General features: G+C 29.2%; 3 protein-coding genes across 6 annotated transcripts; 2 read left to right on the top strand and 1 right to left on the bottom strand.

Moving 5' to 3' along the window:
* The first annotated feature begins 284 nt into the window (after positions 1–284).
* LOC113551981 lies at positions 285–8,300 on the top strand. Of its 4 annotated transcripts, none has more exons than XM_026954608.1 (9): positions 285–728; positions 3,216–3,363; positions 3,443–3,607; positions 3,669–3,944; positions 4,026–4,295; positions 4,354–4,498; positions 6,670–6,809; positions 6,892–6,979; positions 7,065–7,954. In XM_026954608.1, the coding sequence occupies exons 2-9, from the start codon at positions 3,220–3,222 to the stop codon at positions 7,952–7,954; spliced, it is 2,118 nt and encodes a 705-aa protein (XP_026810409.1). In that variant the 5' UTR covers positions 285–728; positions 3,216–3,219. The 4 variants fall into 4 exon arrangements, with proteins under 4 accessions (XP_026810409.1, XP_026810407.1, XP_026810408.1 ...); XM_026954606.1 differs by having other exon boundaries at positions 286–728; positions 3,213–3,363; XM_026954607.1 differs by lacking the exon at positions 285–728 and adding an exon at positions 2,938–3,091 and having other exon boundaries at positions 3,213–3,363.
* Positions 8,301–10,980: 2,680 nt separating this feature from the next.
* LOC113555113 lies at positions 10,981–13,162 on the bottom strand. Its single transcript, XM_026959448.1, is given in 3 exon segments — positions 10,981–11,197; positions 11,267–11,443; positions 13,092–13,162. Coding segments are annotated over 3 exon segments (411 nt in total). The 3' UTR covers positions 10,981–11,034.
* Positions 13,163–15,750: 2,588 nt separating this feature from the next.
* On the top strand, positions 15,751–19,678 carry LOC113553283 (ufm1-specific protease 2-like). Its single transcript, XM_026956537.1, has 9 exons — positions 15,751–16,042; positions 16,169–16,375; positions 16,449–16,685; positions 17,039–17,243; positions 17,315–17,554; positions 18,012–18,164; positions 18,730–18,856; positions 19,070–19,323; positions 19,379–19,678. The coding sequence occupies exons 1-9, from the start codon at positions 15,995–15,997 to the stop codon at positions 19,585–19,587; spliced, it is 1,680 nt and encodes a 559-aa protein (XP_026812338.1). The 5' UTR covers positions 15,751–15,994; the 3' UTR covers positions 19,588–19,678.
* The last annotated feature ends 829 nt before the right edge of the window (positions 19,679–20,507 follow it).

Genomic DNA, 20,507 nt, shown 5'->3' with positions numbered 1-20,507 from the left:
GGCGCCGCCGTAACAACAATTTTTCGTTTCTTTCCCGTCCCCTTGCCAGACGATGGTATTCATCGATTTTCGGTGTACCGCCACCATGGTATATCGTCCACTCCACGACGCGTGCACGCACGCACCGACACAAACGGACAGACCCGTTGCCCATACAATATTGTACATCGAGTGAAGAGAGGAGAGAAGTAGTGTGCGGCCCACAGCACTGCTCATCGACTCGTTTTCGGCGGTTCGGCCGAACAACATTCGTCAGCCCGCAAACCGTAGTTCCCCTAACTCGTTGCCACCGACGTCGTTCCAGCGAATTCTCTCCGCCGTACACACACACACACACACACATACACACACACACACACATACACACACTAAAATACGGCGCGTCGGCTATATAGTGCTGTCGTCGCCTCGCTCTCTCTTCTCACCGTCATTCTTGGTCGCCGTCGCCGCCACCCGTCCATCTATCCACGGCAGTCGGTCGTTACCCGTTCTACACCTGGCCGGCGGGTTTCGGCGGGTGGTGGGTGGTGACGGCGATCCGTACGGGGTTGCCGGGGCAACCGGTACGTCGGCGGCCTGCGAGCGCATCGTACAATACCACGGCGACGACGCGAACGCGGGCGCACAACGGAACGAACGAGGTCGACAACGAAATGTAGGCTTATCATCAGTTCCCGCTTTGTGCCGGCCGTTCAAATTGTCCGTTCCTCCTTGTTTGGAAACTCCGTGTAAGTATGTAAAAATCGCGTCCGCCGCCGTTTGCGTTGTACAAACATTCTTTCCTCTCCATTTTATTTTTATTTCTATTTTTTTCTCCCCCCCCCTCCCCTCAAAAAATGCCGTTTATTTATTTTTCGTTTTTATTTTTTTCTCACGTCCGTGCGCATTACTTCTCTGCCACCCACCGTCACCAGCACCCTCTACCCTTACGCCCACGCCACATTTGCCCACTCACATATCACACAGCCATCTCGCCCCATGTGTACGCCTCACTCGACTTCGGCGATTTCACGCTGTACGGTCGAGGGGCGGTTATTGTAATAATAATGATATAATATTATTTTCTAATAATATTACGTATCGCGTCGTTCATACCGTATAATAATATTGTTATAATACGATTATTATGCTGTATCGTCAAGTCGTCTGGCTCGTGCTTGCGACACACGAGCGTCCATCGCAAAAATTTTTGTTATTCACGCCTCTCTATGACCTAGTGGGTGGGTAGGGGTGTGTGGAATGTATAGAAAGCGCCGAGCGATAAACGTTTTTTCACTGTCTGTCGTCACCGCTCTATTTCTCGTCACTTGTGCTTTTCACTTGCTTTTCTCAGCAGGTCCTAACTATAACCATAACGATAATATGTAATATTATTACTTTCGTTAACTACGAGTTTTCGAAGATTTTGTGGGTCTTTTCCGACCCGGTGACACGTCATCATCGTTTTCTCTTCTCCAAAACTCGTCGGTCGTGGGTATGATTGGGTGGTGGTCCACAGTTTTTAGGATATCGCTCCCCCCCCCCCGTTCGGTGTTTCGCTGGCCAGCTCCCGCTAAATCGATCGAGACGTTTCGTCCGGGCTCGTGTGACGTCCCATGGGAATTTTAGTTTTTCGTTTTTCTCGTTTTCCTGAGTTAAGCACCTCAAAACGACATTTTTATTTCGATCGGCATTTTGAATTCCAAGTCCCTCGACGAAACATTACAAAGATTTGAATCGGAAACAATTTCGAAAAAAAAATTAAAAATAATACTACATCTTAATGTTGCAGGAACGCGTAATTTTAAGCAACTTTGTACCTGTCTTAGCACTACAATTTTATGACCGCTTTTCTTTTTTTTTTTGTTATAATGCCACTTATCATTATACATAGTTTGTGAATCCCAGCTACAGTCTTAGCTTAAAACTTTTAACACTTCAATACTTTATAGTCTTTAGAGACTAAAATCCTGGTTATATTATCTATTATAAAAGTTAATTACTGCTATTCTAACAGACACTCGACCTCGACGACCTTTAAAATGTCGTCGTTCACTCGTCTCATCAGTTATTTTAGTTATTCAATAAATATTAGAATATAGATTGTTTTACACAATATTTTATTTCAACATAGAATTATTCCATGTTAAATTAACGTTTTTAATGTTAAAATCGTTTTTGACGTTTCTTGACATTCACACGTTTTGTTCTTTATTAATTCGAATTTCAATTAAACAGATTTCGAATTTTTGAATCTTGATAATGTAATATGGTGTAAATTTTTTTTTATTATTTGTACGTGCTGTATTAACAATTTATGTGCGTTGGTGCATACATATACCTAGTACCTACGCAATAACCTATTTTCGGAATTAATTTTATTGTATAAAAATACATTTATAAAAACCTAACAGTAATTCCTAATTTACTAAAAACGTTTATAGTATTACGATATTCTGCTTTAATTATAATACTTTCAATTAACATAAAATTTTTAAATAATTGATTTTGAAGTATTTTTAAATTAATTTAAAGCAAAATTATGAAATATGCCCTATAAAATGTTAAGTGTTTATCCGTTCTTATTTCTTTGAGTTTATTTTTTTGGTGAGAACTTATTTTTAATTTTTTTTTTTTAATGAAATATTTATCTGTACTAAATATCTATCTTTTTAAATTATGTTTCCTAAATGATAAAAATTTGCGATTTAATTTTCAAACTACAAATATTTCCATTAAATAAAAATAAAAAAAAATTGTAAGAATTTATTTAGAATTGAAATAATATAACAATAGCATAATTCTTTTATTAAGCTTTGTAATAATGAATAATTATTTTTACAACTAATCTATTTATAATTAAATTATATTTTTTAAAAACTATTTCATTTCATTCATACAATTGTTTCACAATTTAAAAAAAAAATATTACAATATGTATATTTTTGTCTTAAAAAAAATATAGAACTATGTATATTTGTTATTTCATTCTAACTTAAATGATTTAATTTTAAATTAAATAAAAAAGTAAATTATTATTTTATTATGAATATGGGAAAATATTTAAGCTCGTTCAAAACCACAAAATACCACGGATATAAAGTGTTAATAGGTTATTATTTTTATATTTAATTTTATCTATCCGTGTCTGTTATGACTAATGTTATTGTAAATGTAAACAATGTAGACTATAATATATTGTCAGTTTAAAAATTTAGTTTTAAATATTTCAGAAGTACAATGACAGTTAATGGCCAGCACTACTGTCTGCGATGGAACAATTACCAATCAAATATGACCTCTGTGTTTCACCAGCTTCTTCGAAATGAATCGTTTGTTGATGTTACTCTTGCTTGCAATGAGAGCACGCTCAAAGCACATAAAGTAAATGAATAAATAATCAAGATGTTTTTATTTATCTTTGTTTTATGAATTTTTTATAAACATTGACATTACATAATAGGTGGTCTTATCGGCTTGTTCGTCTTACTTTCAAAAATTATTGATGGATAACCCATGTAAACATCCAACCATTATATTGCCTTATGATGTTTGTTTTAACGATCTCAAGTTCATCATAGAGTTTGTATATAGGGGCGAGATAGATGTGTCTCAAGCTGAATTGCAAGTAAGTATAAAAGCTTTTTGTAAAAGCAGAAAGCTCATCAAACAATTAATTGTATTTTCAGTCTCTTCTGAAGACAGCAGACCAGTTAAAGATTAAAGGACTATGTGAAGTTCCTGAAGATGAACGTGATACATCTATTGTGGCTGAAGTAACTCCTTTGGGGCCTTTAAAAAGTGGTGGAAGAGTGTTCACAAAATTACAGCGCAGAACTTCTCCTTATTCAAAAAAATTGAGTCCTAATCAAATTCAGCAGGATCAGTTTAATCGAAGTTATTATCGAATTGAACAATCAGGTTTTGCACCTATTAATGTTGATCAAGAAAACAAATCTATTAATGTAAGTATTAAACGTTGAATAGAAACAAATAATAATTTATTAATATTATTGTTGAGTCTAACTTAGTTGTTTTCTTTCTAGACTATCCATTGCATGACTGTAGCAACTTCAACTGAAGATGATGAGAAAGAAATTAAGTCAACACTAACAGATTTACCAGTGGTCATACTAGAACCACATCCTTCATTAAATTTACAAGCCCAACAACAGCCTCAGATAGTACACATACCAATACCACCATCACAGCAGCAGCAGCAACAACAACAACAACAACAACAACAACTGAGTCATGTAACACAACATACAAATCAACCACAGTTGCAACAAGCATCAGTTCAAACTCATTCACAAGTAAAATATTAATTTATTTTTTATTTTATAAATTTTATTTATTTTATGATATTTTCAGATGATTATCACAACAGGTCCAGTTATGACAGTGAATGAAGCTGATATTTCACCTGATATACAGCCTGTTGGGCCAAGGGCAACACCAGTACCAGTTAAAAATAACACAAGTCCCTCATCAACACCTACACATAGAGATATGGCTGGTAATAGGTTTAAAAAATAATTAAGATAATTATGAGTTTTTGAATAAATAAAATATTTATAAAAATGATGAAAAATAACTCAATATTTCAATTAAGATATAAAAAATAGTTCCATTGTTTAAATATTTTAGTATTGATTAAAATAATAAATACAAGTTATAATAATACTAAAATATATGAGCTCCAATAAGTGTTGTATTTGGCATTTTTAAATCTGGAAGGATATCACTTTCAACATACTCTACGTACTCATCGTAAATTAATTAAATCCTAAATGAGTAAAATTTATTTATAGCATTAAATATGGTAGATAATGTTCAACTGATAAAAATGTTTCTAATTTCTACAGGGATAATAGGAAGGGTAAAAACTGTGTCCTATTGTATTGTAATTTATTTACTAAATATATTTAATTTTTGTTCGGATAAAGTAAAAACTAGAAGTGCAACATTAAATACCTTTCCTTGGCTCTATCATGTTAATGTGAATTGTTATAAAGTTTATCATAGTTTTAAAATATAAACTTAAAATGAGTTTGTACAAAACTAAAGTTTTCTCTTTTTACATTTATACTCAATGTTACAATTAAAGCCGTGTATTAAGAGGACATCACACCCGTGTGTGTTTTCTCCGTCTTTCAAGTACGTAACATAGCAAATAATACGTTCAGTAGATCACATTAAGCTCTGTTAGCTTAAAAATTAGAGTGAATCAACTCATTATGAAATTTGATGGTAAGACAATTTTTTGTGTTCATATGTTGGTTTTTTACAATGGTTTAATTTTTTAGCAAGTTATGTGTATAAGGCTAGCGTTAATAAATATTGATGGAGGGAAGGGGTATAAATATATGAATTTGCTGACTACATTCTAAAATCTAAAAAAAATTTGCTAATTATACCACCCACAAGTTACATGGGAAATTTTGCGTTCAGAATAATTCAATTATCAGAATATTCCATTTAATTTTGTTAATTTAAAATTCGAGTAAATTAATATATTGTAAAATTTAAAGATAAAATTATTATCCAGGCATATTGGAAAGTTTTATTTATATTTTAATTTTGAAGAAAGTTAATATTTTCAAATTAACATAAATTGTTTCATTTTTATAATACCAATAAAACACTCCGAAATGCTCTAGATAATAATCTTAACTTAAAATTGCACACTAATTGTATGTACATTATTGATCAATTTACTCTAATTTAAAAAATATATACTGAACGTAAAATTTGATATGTTACATATGTATAACAGTCAAAACTTAACACATGCCGATACAGTAGCGTCTTAAGAAGATATAAGCGCAATATTTGTTTTCTCACTCAGAGCCACCCACACACAACACTGATAAACACTTTCACCTTAAATTCTGTTGAATGTTTTATTAAAATAGATTTTGTTGAAAGTTCATATTTTATAAATCATTACAAGGTTAATATTACATTTTTCAATAATATTTTTTTCTCAGTACATTTATTGTAATTTTAATTGTTTTAGGATGTTTTAATGATTCATGCTTTAAAACCAGAAATAACTAGCAAGAAACTGCATGATTACTATAAAACCTGATTTTGACATTAATGATATTAGCAAAGTGATCAAAAGCATGTTTATCCCAATCTTTATAAATTGTTACAAGTAGCAATAAGTATTCCCATAAGCTCAGCCACTTGCAAAAGATCGTTTTCTTCTATGAGGCATATCAAAAATTAGTTATGAACCAGTATGCTACAAGACCACTTCACAAATTTGGCAGTTTTGAATATCAAAAGAGGTGTTGTTAACTTGTTAAATAATGAAGACGTTTTAGAAGTGTACTGTGTTAAAGACAGAAAATGTCTATTAAAATTATAGAGTTGAATTTGTATGTATGTATTATTAATGCAAATTATGGTAGGTATGCGGGTCTGTTGTCTTGGTACTTTTAGCTCCCCCCCCAAATATAAGCTCTAGTTGCACCTATGAGTCTAACATATTTTATAGTTTAATTTTAGGGTTGAATTTGAAAATTAAATTAAAAAATGTAACCTTTAATTATATTTGCTTATTGTTACTATTCTTAATGATAAATTGATAAATAATATTAATTTGCTATTTAATACATAATTATATAAATGAATATATTTTATATTATTTCAAATGTCAGCGTTATATTTTTATTTTAGTTGGTACAACATGTTCAAATGATATGATGAGAAGTGATGGAAATGAGAGAAAATTTGAAAGTGCTAAATTTGAAACACTTCGTACTATTGATCAATCATCAGATGCAATTGGAATAGAAAGACAACATTCTAATGATCGTGTAATAATAATTTATTATATAATAAAATGTTATAGTACATCAATTATTAAATTTATGATATTAACAATATTTGTTCTTGTAGAATATAAATGATGAAGACAATTCAATGCATACAATGATGATAACACCCGAACTTTTGGGATTATTACCAAATTCTTCTAATGCAGGAGGTATTAGCATTTATATATAATATTTTATACTGTGTTTTATTTTTTTGTTGATCAATAATATTTATATACGATTATTAAATTATAGATGTCAGTGAAGATAGTTCTAGTAACAATATTAACAAACAGTATGGTACAAATGGTGGAAAAGGATGGACAGCTGATGACATGGAAAACGCCTTAGAAGCATTACGTTCACATAATATGTCTTTAACCAAAGCATCCATAACATTTGGAATTCCTTCTACAACATTATGGCAGCGGGCTCATCGAGCTGGTATAGATACTCCTAAAAAAGATGGACCTGCTAAATCTTGGAACGATGAAGCTTTAAACATTGCATTAGATGCTCTGCGCACTGGCACTATTTCAGCAAATAAAGCTAGTAAAGCATATGGTATACCTAGTAGTACATTATATAAGATTGCACGACGAGAAGGAATTAGATTAGCTGCTCCATTCAATGCAGCACCAACTTCTTGGGGTCAGGAACAATTAGACCAAGCATTGCATGCCATACGAACTGGGCAAACAACTGTACAACGAGCTGCAGCCGACTATGGTATTCCTTCTGGAACACTATATGGCCGATGTAAACGCGAGAAAATTGAATTGTCCCGCAGCAATCCAACCCCATGGTCTGAGGACGCTATGATGGAAGCTCTGGAGTCTGTACGATTAGGTCATATGAGTATTAATCAGGCAGCTATACATTATAATCTACCATATTCTTCATTATATGGACGTTTCAAAAGGGTGAAATACGGAGCTGGACATCCCAATGATGATTGTGATGATATGATCGATTCAGATACACAAAGTGAACAACAGCACATTCAACAACAGCAGCAGCAGCAGCAGCAGCAGGCAAATCAGCAAGTACAGGCTACTCCAGTGTCCCAAATAATGTTGGTTCAATATCCAGCACCACAAATTCAAATGTACCAACAACATCCAACTCATTCAACCACTAGTTGAGATGAAGTAAAATACTTGCAGCCATTGTGATGTGTTAGAACTGCAAGTATTCCCTGTAACAATTTATAAGTCTGACGGTTGTACTTTTTTTTTTTTTATTTATCTGTGATATTTAAACAGTGAAAACATTATTGTTATTCAATGTTTTTATTTGATCTCTTAATTACCGTTGTAAGTTTTATTGTAAATATTCATATTAAATTGACAAATATGATAATACTATTTCAGTACATAATAGTTTATATATTGTGTGTACTTTGCGTTACAATATACTTTATAGTGAACAATGAACATAGTATACAAAATAATAATAAATAATAATCCAAAATGTTAAGACTATGTGAAATGAATTGTTTTTAATACTTTGTTCAGAGAAACAAAAATTCTTTTTAATATTGTCAAACTAGATGAATCAATTATTAAGAATACCTACATACTATTCTAACTATAGGTGATAATAATAAATAATAATAATAATAATAATAAATATTATTAATATTATTATTATTATTATTATAATAACATAATTTGTTTTTAATAATAAACGTATGATAAAAAACAATTCTGTTAACTATTGTTATCAAAAAATTATTAACTATTTATTAAATTAACTATTGCTAAATATTAACTAAATCTAAATTATTACCAAAAACCTCTAAAATTTGATAATCTGATCATTTTTTTTTTATTAGAAAAAGTGTTCAGACATAATTGTGAAAAATAAATTGTAAAATCAATATTCTCTCCACATAAAATCTAAAATATTAAACATATAATTTTTGTATAAATTGTAAACTATAAAAAAAAATTGAGGAAGAGATTCTTACTAGAATTATTCTGTACACCTATATTTCTAACAGCTTTTACTAAAACAAGCATTTACAAAGAATTTTGTATTTTCTAATTCATAATAAAATAAACTTATTTTTCATAACATTTTACATATTAAGTACTGTTGTCTATAAAATTGGTTTTTATTTACTCAGTCTTTGTATAGGTCCTAGAAATTGTATAAAAATACCTAATGGAAGTGTAATTTTGAATTTTGAATATTAAAATAATGGTAAGTATTAATTAAATATTTATTTAATATGTATTTCTATTAGTGTATTGTAATTTATAGATGACATATAAATAAAAAATAGTAATAACGATAAAGAAAAATACCAATATTTTCTGTAGGTATTACAATTTTAATATACACAGATGCAACTGAAATCATGAATAATATATTATTATTTATTATAATTTATGAAATTAAATTTCAGTGTTAATTAAAAGCTTATAATATTGAGAAAAGACAAATTAGATACTTAGTGATTTGTTTTTTTATTATGTACCTATATAAGATTTGATAAAATGTAATCCTAAATAATTGATAAGTTATTATTTATTGCCATAGATTTTAATAGAAACAAATTTAATCTTAATTATACTAGATTAATTATTATTTAATATATATTTAATTATTTTATAAATTATTAATTTATAAACTTAAATTACTTTTTTTTTAAATGAAAAGTCATAGGATTGAACAGTGATCGTCTTACTTTTCTAATTTTTTTCTTAAGAAACGTTTATAAATACCTTTTGAAATATTTTATAATTTTAATACTGTGTTAAAAGTATCTTAACATTGGTTTTTATTGAAAATTTGAAAATAACAACAATACAAAAATATCTAAATATTCTTCGGAACCTCCTTATAAGTGTTATTATTTTGTATGTACTTTTGTGGAGTCGGTACTTACTAGTCTATTCAAAAATAGAATTGTAGATTCTGATTTATTTATTTTGTTGATGTAGGTAAGTATAAAATAATTTATAAATAAATTCATATCAATTTTGTTAAACTTTGTTACTATAATATGCATTGGACTGCAGAGATTAAGTAAGGTGTATACTTTATTTACTGATGATTAAAGTACATAACTTAATTGGCCTAAACTCAAATTATAATTAAATTTTATTTTATAAGTTTACAGTTATAAGTTGTATACTGGAAAAAAAAAAATCAAATTTAATACTTCATTTTAAAAATTATACCCAATTCTAATTTCTCTAATAGTTCAATGTTGGGTTTAGAATACAAGTTGATAGATCAAAATTACTAACCTGATTAGATCCGGTAGGGCTATACTTGGTCATTTACTATTTAGTACTTAATTATTCAATTCATGCGATTGTCTAAAAATTAGTAGGTATCTTAGACTTCATAGATTCGATTTGAATTTAAGATTTACTTCAGACTAAGCCACTAAGGCCTAGACTCCTAAAGTTTAGAAGGTATTAGAACCTTTTTTTTTCCACGTTTGAATCGACGACGTCGCGGGGACTGCTTTCGCATTGCCTCCGCCATCCTTTATGGAAAAAATAGTTATTTCAGAGTTGTTTCAAAGGGGATGACGAGGACAATCCCCTGCTATAGTAAAAAAAGTATATTACATAATAAAGTACATAATAAGTTGATCGTCGTCTTGGTGGACCGACCGGAGTCTGCCGCCTTGGATCTTCGTTCTTAATCTGCCGTGATTGTCGTTCTTCCCGTAGTGCCAAGGGAGTGGGATAGTATTAATTGTGGACGAAAAGTCCGAGCATATTTTTAGTGTCGGACAAAAAGTCCGAAAATACAAAATATTTATGTTAATATTTTTAAATACATGTATCTACGTATCTATTAAAATTAATAATAAATTGTATAATTATAAATATTAAATGAAAATAAGAACCAATATAGAAAAAAAAAATCGAGCCGTCGCGGGACGCCTGATAGATGTAAAACATCAAAAATTTTCATTTTGTAATAATGTTGAAAATAGATGGTGAATAAGATGACAATGAAATAACTTCTAAATTAATGTCATAAGACTATTTTGTTTTTTATTTCTGTATAAAGTACTTAAAAGATTTACAAAGACATACAAAAATATACAAATGTAATAATGCAACAACTCCAATGAATATTATCTATTGCTATTTTGTGTTATTTCCAAATGTTGTGTGTTGCCTTGATGCAGATCGCTGATTAAATTTTGTTGTACATTATCTGAATTCGAATTACTTGCAATCGTCTGTACATATTACTGACTCTCCATTCTTTCTGCTTCCTCTAAATCATATTCTCTTTGCTGAACCTTTTTTTGACATTTTCTTTTTTCTGCTTCACGTTGTTTAAGTTGTTCTCTGTGCAATTCCCTATATTTTCGTTGATGCTCTTTTTTATGAGCACTCTTCATGTCTACACTGAAAATTTGATAATTGAATAAAAATCAGTATATTATCAGAGCAATGAAGTTAGTTATAAAATATTACTTTTCATTGAAATGTTCGTTATGCGGTGCTTGTTCTGTACTATTAAAATCTGAACAGCTTGTCGTAGGTTGAAAAAGTACATTTTGTTTATTTTTTCTTCTTTCTGCTTCACGTTGTTTTAGTTCTTCTCGGTGCTATTCCCAGTATTATTGTTGCCGATCTTTTTTATTAAGAGCACTGTTATATATATATATACATATACATATATAATATAATATAATATTTAATACATCGATATAGAATGATATAATATATATATATACTTTCCTGTTATACGAGACTACCACGATTTTTGAGAACATCACAATCCTGTTATTTAAGACTACCAAAATGATACTTTCCTGTTATACGAGATTACTATTTTCGTGACTACTACTCAAGACTACCTCCTTTATCGCGACTACCACAATTAGCTGTACGATATCCATGCACGGCGTTCTAGCGTAGCAATTCACAATTGTTATATTATCTATTATATTATTAATTATTATATACTTATACAGGGTAATTTAAAATTTATGTTACTGCCATTGTAACACAGCGATATTCAAAATAGAGAACCATTTATGATACAAAAATTTTTTGATGTAGAAACATCTAAAATGATTATACGATACTAATATTATTACATTTTTTTTTATATATATAATTCGTAAATGTCGCTATCATTATTTATTATTTTATTTGTGGATTTACCATTTTTTACCACTATTATTTTTGTATTTATTATAATTATTATTTTATTGTTTTTAGTGACCGTACGCCACATATGTAGCGTGTGTTGTGTAATACATTTCAAATGATTACTGGGTATTTAAATCCTTTTTTTATATATATAATTCGAATATATTCATCCTAACAATACCTACTGATTAAAAAAATATTAAAGAATTAAATATGCAGGTGCATTGCACTATACAAATATAAATACTAAATAAAACTAAGGTAATCTGTGATATTAGGAAAGTGTGCAAATTTTGGTAGTCTTAGATAACAGGATTGTGGTGTTTCACAAAACAACCGCGGTAGTCTTATATAACGGATGTAGTCTTGGGAGGTAGTTGCGAAAATAGCCGTAGTCTCTCATATAACAGGAAAGTACCGAATTATTAAACAAAAGTATTTTTTCAACACATATACACAAACACAGACGCACATCGTTTTATTTTACGCGATTGTCCACGTGTTAGATTTTTCTAACAATATATTAATTTATATAATTCCATTTTTTCACAAATTACATTTATAAACTGGCCTTAATAATGACTACTAATCAAATTGTTATTATAACTGCTTCAATAATAACAAGCGTCCATTTAGATCATTGAGTTAGGTTACTATCTATAGCACCACCAAAAGCACCTGTCGAATACCACTTATCACATTTCGTTGACGAACGCCAGTATTTCAGCGTATTTCCAATGACGTCAGAGAGGCACCGCTTTACGTCGCCTCTGATTTTGTACTCGTTTACAAAAATTACACACACATGCGTATGTACGCGACTGGTTAATTTAGTAGAGTTACGCATGTTCGTTTTTCATCGTCTCTACGTACTGAAAATAGATTTACTATTATAGTCACTTGTCAGCCCGTTAGGTTACAGTCGCTACGAGCACTGCGGCACGTTCAACAAAAAAAATAAACAATCAATTGTTATTTTTGTAATACATATGTATATGTTACTACTCACTATATATTATATATAATTAAAATTTTATCATATGAATATTTTTATATTTTTAAATTCCATTCGTACTGTTTAATTTTTGTTATGATAGGGGGGAGGGGTATACATAATTCGCCTCACTATAAAAAAACTAACCTTTGACTCGAATCAGTGAATTGTGTATCGGGATATACATCAAAAGCACTCCATAACACTTCGACCTGCATTTTGGTTATCTTGAAATTTTTTTTTTCTTTTTAATCTAGAAAATTATACAATCTGTACAAAAAAAAAAGTACAATAAGCATAAGTGATGGTTATATTTAATTTAGTTTATGAGCTTGAATATCTTGAGGGAAGAACCAACCAGCGAAGGCACTTCGGCGTGAATTTACAATTTATTTATGATTTTATTATTTGATTTTTTTTTTTTTTTTAATTTTTTTTTAATTTATAAGATCTCGAGGCCATTGTCGCTTGAGTCTTCTAGGGGGATTCCCAGGGATGGAGATGGACAGTAACTTCTTAACATGAGGGTTTGTGTGGTTTTGAAGGCGGTTTCTGAATTTGGAGTAAAATAATTTGGCTGTTTCAGTGACTTTAGGAATATGGAGATCTGTGTGAAGGGTGTGATTAGAGATATAAGGAGGACAATTAGTTATAAGTCTGAGGATTTTGGATTGAAACACTTGAATTTTTTGAATGTTCGATTTTTTGGCAGTGCCCCAGACCTGTATACCATATAACCATATTGGTTTAAGGAGAAGATTATATATGTGAATTTTAGTTCGGAGGGATAGTTTTGAGAATTTACCAAGGATGGGTTTGAGAGCGTAGAGTCGTTTGTTTAGTTTTATTTTTGTTGCATGAATATGTTTAGCCCACATTAGACGTTTATCAAAAATTAGACCTAGATATTTAGCTATATCGGAGTTTGGTATAGGCTTGTTGTTTATTTGCACTGGGGGTGGTTGGCTGTGGCAGAGAGCAAATGTAGTGTGTACAGATTTACTTTCGTTTATTTTGACACGCCAGTGATATAAATACCAGTATGATAGGTCATTTAGGTGGTTTTGGAGAGAGGTTGAGACTAAACCCGGGTCGGTGTGATAGGAGAATATAACTTTGTCGTCGGCATATTCGGCAATTTGAATATTCGGATTGGTGTGCTGATCTGCCGAGTATAAGTTAAATAGTGTTGGAGATGCTACTGCGCCTTGAGGAACGCCGGCTAATATTGGAGAGATACTGGAGTGATCTGTTCCTGATCTCACAATGAAGTGTCACTCACTTAAGTATGATTTAAAGAATAGATAATATGACGGGGGTAGGAAGGATTTTAATTTGAAAAGAAGACCAGGTTGCCAGACTTTGTCGAAGGCTTGTGAGATGTCCAGAAATACAGCTGAAGTGTATAGTTTCTTTTCTAGGGAACAGGCAATAGTATCAGCCAGACGGTGTATTTGGTGGAATCTTGAAATTTAATTCTTATTTCTGGCGACGGGTCTCGTTCCAATATTTTCGTTATATTTTCACTGTCATCGTCAATCATATTTTAATAGAAAATATATTATACAATATATTTATACGTAACAGAGAGAGGGAATCGTCAAGCTTCGGCGAACTGAGCCGAATTAATGTGTATGATATAATATAATGTATACAAACATTATTAAATTTTTAAAATAAATATTAATTATATTATATAGAATATCGATATGTAACATCTAATGGCGCGGTACGGTAGTGAGACCGACTGTTGCGTGGCGACGCGTCGTCACGCCCCACTCGTGGCTCGTCGCCTCAATTCGCCGAACCTTGGAAAAAAATTAATAATAATTTTCAACATTATTACAAAAAGAAAATTGTTGATGTTTCAACGGACTTTTTGTCCGATTATAAAAACTGAATCCGGACTTTTTATCCAATTTTTTTTTTATCGGTGGCACTTCCCGACGTTTTCACGGGTAGAAGTATTAGTACCTATGTATAATGAAAAATTAATTATCTAGATCAGTGTTATTCAATCAGTGTGTTGCCGGTGAAGTTCAAATTTGTCACAAAGTACTTATAATAAACGACAAAATATACAAACATTTTTGGCTCGATTTACAAAAATCAACAGTTATTTGATACAATCATTAATTTTTATGATGATGAAAAATAATTTAACTGCTATCCAAATTTATTATTATTTTTAATTTTACATCACCTGCAATATTCATATATTTTTACTAATTTACTGTGTCAGTGTCACAAAGAATTAAGTACCTATTTTAATAGTTTGTTACCATACTACTAGGTTGAGTCATAGAGTAATTACTCTGGAGTTGAGCAACATTAATCTAGATAGCTTAGGTCATGGGCCCTATGGTTCTAAAAGTAATTCCATAAAAAAGTATTCTTGTGACAATGTAACTTGTTGAATAATACATTAGTATATTCAATATTGTACCAGGGGCGAATCCAGGATATTTTTTTTGGAGGGGCTAAATTCAAATCATTTTTAAATATTAATAGTATTTATAATAATATAAACAGAGGTCTCTCCCGGGGCCCGGAATGACAGATATAAATATATAATATTATGTTATACCTATTGTTTCAATTTTGTTAGTTGATAATTTTTTTATATAATAATTTAAAGTCAATGTACCTAATCAAATTATCAAAATGTTCGGGGCTAGCTATTTGGGGGGGGGGGGGCTAAAACCCGTTAGCCACCTCCTTGGGTGCGCCCTTGTATTGTACTCATAAGTCATGTTAATATGTTATGAAAAATATGGTTCTTAGAAAATATCATTCTTGGGTATTAATTTGCCGATTTTTACGACTTCGATTTTCTGTAGATATAAATGTGATAACTAACATTTTTGTGTGATAACATTTCTTGCGGTGTTCGATTTTGTCAATAGATAATATTAGACTTATTAGTAGAATAGAATAGTTTACATTCACCCGATAATCAAGTACCAAGATGACGTGTTACGTGTTTAGTGAGAGTTCATATTAGGTAGTCGTTGAATATTTGGAATTTTGTTCATCTTTGCGTACACAGAATGGATGTGATCCGTCGTGAAGTAGTCATTTGTAAAGACGTATTGCAGGTAATGTTTACTTTTTAATATTATACACCAAGTATGAAGTTGAAAATTAAATTATTAAAATACAGAAATTGTTTTATTAATTTGAAAATTGTGAACCTAACCAAAAACATTTTAAATTTTATGTAGGGCCTAGAGAAAAACGGTTTATCAAAAATCAACGCATTTGTTCTACTAGGGGTTAACATTGATGTGGAAAATGTGTTGAAAACCTATATAATTGGTTTTGTGGATTCATCTTTCAATGTAGATGATAATTGTCCTTACAATTTGAATACCTGTGGTTTGGCTGGAAATGCTGATCTAATTGAAAATGTCCAGGAGTATTTGGATAATGTACATACATATATTTTTAATTAATACCTATTATAAGCTATTGTTAATTATAAAGTATTTCATCTCATTTTAGGATCAATTTAATGAAAATTATTCACTTTATTTGAAAATAGTTGGTTCACAAATAAATCTTTGGGAATTGAAAAAAATTGATGATGCTATCCAATCTGAAAAACTTGAGTTTCAAGTTCAAACAAAAGAGGAATTAAGCAATAATTTGTTGTATTTTAGAACTTGTATGAAATTGGAACTTGACAGAAAAATTAACGATTGTGACACTTTATATACTGCAAGTTTATTAGAAAAAAAAGTATGTTTATAAATACTAAGATTACTTTAATAATAAATTAACTGAATAATCAATAATAAAACTAAATATCTAATACCTATCATTTTGATAAGTGATAACATTAAGTGGTAATAGAATGTGTTTTGAGAAAGTGTTTTAAATTACAATTAATATAAATAATAAAATTAGTTTTTAAATTATTATATTTATATCAGGAAGAGTAACTATAGTAGTCAAAATAGTATAAATTACAACCTGTGTTTTTTTGATATTTTATTAATTTTGAATTTAGAATTTAACTCTTAGTACCTAACTAATTTTAATGTACATAATAATTATAACTTTATAAGTTCAAATTGTTCTATTTGTTTTAGATTGGTTTAAAACCTCTTTTTTATATCAAAGAAAATAAACAGTATTTTGGAAAATTGGAAGAAAATAAAACTATTGATGGAATAAAAGTAAAAACAAATAAATTGGATTATGAAGTTTTAAATATATCTGTGTATCAAAATTTATCAAATGTATCAACCGAAAATACAGATGTATCTGATTTCCCTATAATTCATCAAACAAATGGTAAAGTTTAAATTAAACATATTTAAAATCAATGGACAATTGTGGATTAAATATGAGTTGTTGTTTTTTAGAACCTTTTGATGAAGAACTTGTTTGTTGCCAGCTAGACGCTTTATGTGTGGTTCCTAAAAAAGCCACATATACACAGGCATACAATTTGATTAATGGTAGTATAGTTAAGAATGTACAATCAATTCAATCATTTTTGGTTTCAAATCCCAAAGATTTGCCTGCTGTTCATCATTTCTTGCCTGATAAATTATGCCATTTTGTAACAATTGTTTGTTCACACAATCAGATAGATTCGTATAGTATGTATTTTAATAATACATTTAAATCACTAAGATCATATGTTATTATGAGTGATTCATTATTATTTTATTATTAATGATATTTTATATAATAGTTTATTGTACAAAATATAAAGGAATATGAAAAGAGTGCATTTCTGCATTAACCAATTTTTGTCTGACCACAAATTTACTATTATTATGTTTTATTATTTTGAATTATAGAATTAGACTACAGTAAACTAAAGTATTGTTAGCTTCAATATTTTTTTAAATAAATTAACTTAAGTTTTATTGTGACTTATTATAGTCATTGGTTGCTTACATAAAATGATTTTAAAATTTACTTGATGTTGTATGAATTTTAAAATTAAATAATGATACTAATGCTTTTATGAATTACCTTGTAATATATTATGGTGTAAAGCCAATTTAATGTTCTTAAATTAATGATGGTTAATTATTTTTGTTTTGATAGGTAATTTAAGAAAAAAATTACATAATGCTTTTCATTTGTCCATGGATAGACCATTGTTTCGTATATCAAATGCTTATCAATTTGACGCTAAGCCAGCTTTAAATGACGATGGACTTTTGACAAATGTACACGAAGGTCTGTCTCCTTCAGGAAGTAAGTAATAGAATAAAAATATATTATTATCATATGGTTTAAGGTGTTAGGTACCTATCTATTATTTGCAAACTATGTACGTTTAGGCAGCAACATGACATTAAGCTTGGGAAGAGAGGAAGAGTTACAAGAACTGCTCAGAAGAATGGATAATGTTTTATTGAGGGAATGTGACATGAATATGAATAGAAATAAATAAAAGGTAAAATAAATATGAAATTGAAGCAACAATAACTGAAGAAATAACAAAAAAAAAAATCAATTAAAATGTAATCTAATATCATTGATGTTTCATAAAATATAAATGAGTTTAATGTGAGAATAGATATTGAAATATGTGTTTGAGATTTTAAGGGCAATTTAAAACAATAACATAATTTTATTAGTGAAATCTACTAAAAAATTGATTAGTTTTGTTAAAAAATATGATTTTAAATATTGTAGTTATCTTGTTAAATTATTATTTTTTTATTAAAGTTAAATAAATGCATTTTATAATATTAAATTGTTTTCTATCATCTTCACTGTTATTATATTTATTGGTTAATACATTTTATTTTTTTAGTAAAAAATGGAAAAATATCATTAATTCAGGGTACATATACATTTTACCACTATGGTCAAGGTGGTTTTAATGATCATCAGTGGGGTTGTGCATACAGATCTTTACAGACATTATATTCTTGGTTTAAGTATGTATTTTAAATCCATATACCTAACCTATCTAATTGTAATGCTATATAAGAATGTTATATATTTATATTTATATTTAATATCAGTGATCAAAGTTTTATCTATAATAATACATAATTTTTAAAATGTCTTTCCTACTCTATAAAAGAGTTTTTTAAATGTAATGTTTGACAAACTAAATTCAACTATTATTATTTCTCATGTTATAATAGGTGGCAAGGATGGACTAATAAATCAGTCCCTTCCATACGTGAAATACAGCAAATTTTAGTTGATATGGGTGACAAAAGTAAATCATTTGTTGGTTCTAGCGACTGGATTGGTTCAATGGAAGTTTCTTTTGTATTAAATGCACATTTAGATGTCACATGTCGAATAATGTCTTTGCGACAAGGAGATACATTAAATTCAGTGTGTCTTGAACTGTCTGAACATTTTGATAGACATGGCACTCCTGTGATGATAGGTAATAGAAGCAATAGTGGTATAATTTCAGAATATAATTTTGATTAATGTTTTAGGCGGTGGAGTACTTGCTCACACTATTTTAGGAGTAGACATCAATGAAGAACTGGGTGCAGTTAAATTTTTGGTTTTGGATCCTCACTATACAGGTTCTGACAGCATCAAGAGTATTCAAGGTAAAGGAGTTTGTTGGAAGGAAGCGTCATTTTGGAAAAAAGATACATTTTATAATCTTTGTTTACCATTGAGTTTTAATGGCATATAATATTTTATAGTTTTTATTTTATTTTGTACTGTTATTAATTATAACTATTCATTATATTATATTATCATTTATAGAATGCACTTATATGTGTCAAACTCAACTAAATCATAATTACTAAAATAAAAAAGTTTATAAAAATAAAATAATAATATTGGTAATACATTTAATTAAAATATAAATTTCAGTGTTTCTAAAAATTATTCCAATTATTAAACGACTGTGATTTTAGGAATTTTTTTTGTTGTTTTATAGTTAAATATATATTTAAAAAACAAGTCAATTAAATATATAGTTTTGATTTTTGTGTTCTTAATTCAGTAAACCATAGTTCACTAACTAAAGTCTAAAATATATTCTTGAGAAGAACGTTTCTAAATCTTTAGATAATTTATTATGGATTGTATAGTTCTATATATATAAGCTGTTAAACTGGTTTTTGATATAATTCATCATGGTCTAAACTTTGGGAAATTTTTTTCTCTATAAAAACACATGATGAATTGACAAATTGGCGATTTAACATACAATTTCTCACATAATTTTTTAATCTTCTCAATCAAAAAAAAAATGTTTTTTTAATGCTTTTAACAAGCACTAGATAAAAATATTGAACATTTAACATCACAATATTTTTTTATAACTACTTAAAGTTAAAACTTTGAAAAAATCTCAAAATTTCATAAATTATTTTGTAGTTAGAAATTCATTTATTAAAGATTATGTTTTTTACATCTGAAATTTGAAAATTCAATTTAAGGTTCTATAAGTTTTCGATCTAACTATAAAAAAAAAAAATTACCGCAGTCATATTAATTTTTTATAAGCATTTGAAGTTCAGATTGTTACAAAATTCATCAAAATCACGAAGAATTACAGACTATAAGTGTTTTGTGGTAAGAAATGTATAAAATCTTTAATGT

The sequence above is a fragment of the Rhopalosiphum maidis genome, chromosome 2 (assembly GCF_003676215.2).
Source record: "Rhopalosiphum maidis isolate BTI-1 chromosome 2, ASM367621v3, whole genome shotgun sequence".
Taxonomy (NCBI): Eukaryota; Metazoa; Arthropoda; class Insecta; order Hemiptera; family Aphididae; genus Rhopalosiphum; species Rhopalosiphum maidis.
Note: the sequence above shows the minus strand (reverse complement) of the source record. Positions and strands in the feature narration are given on the sequence as shown.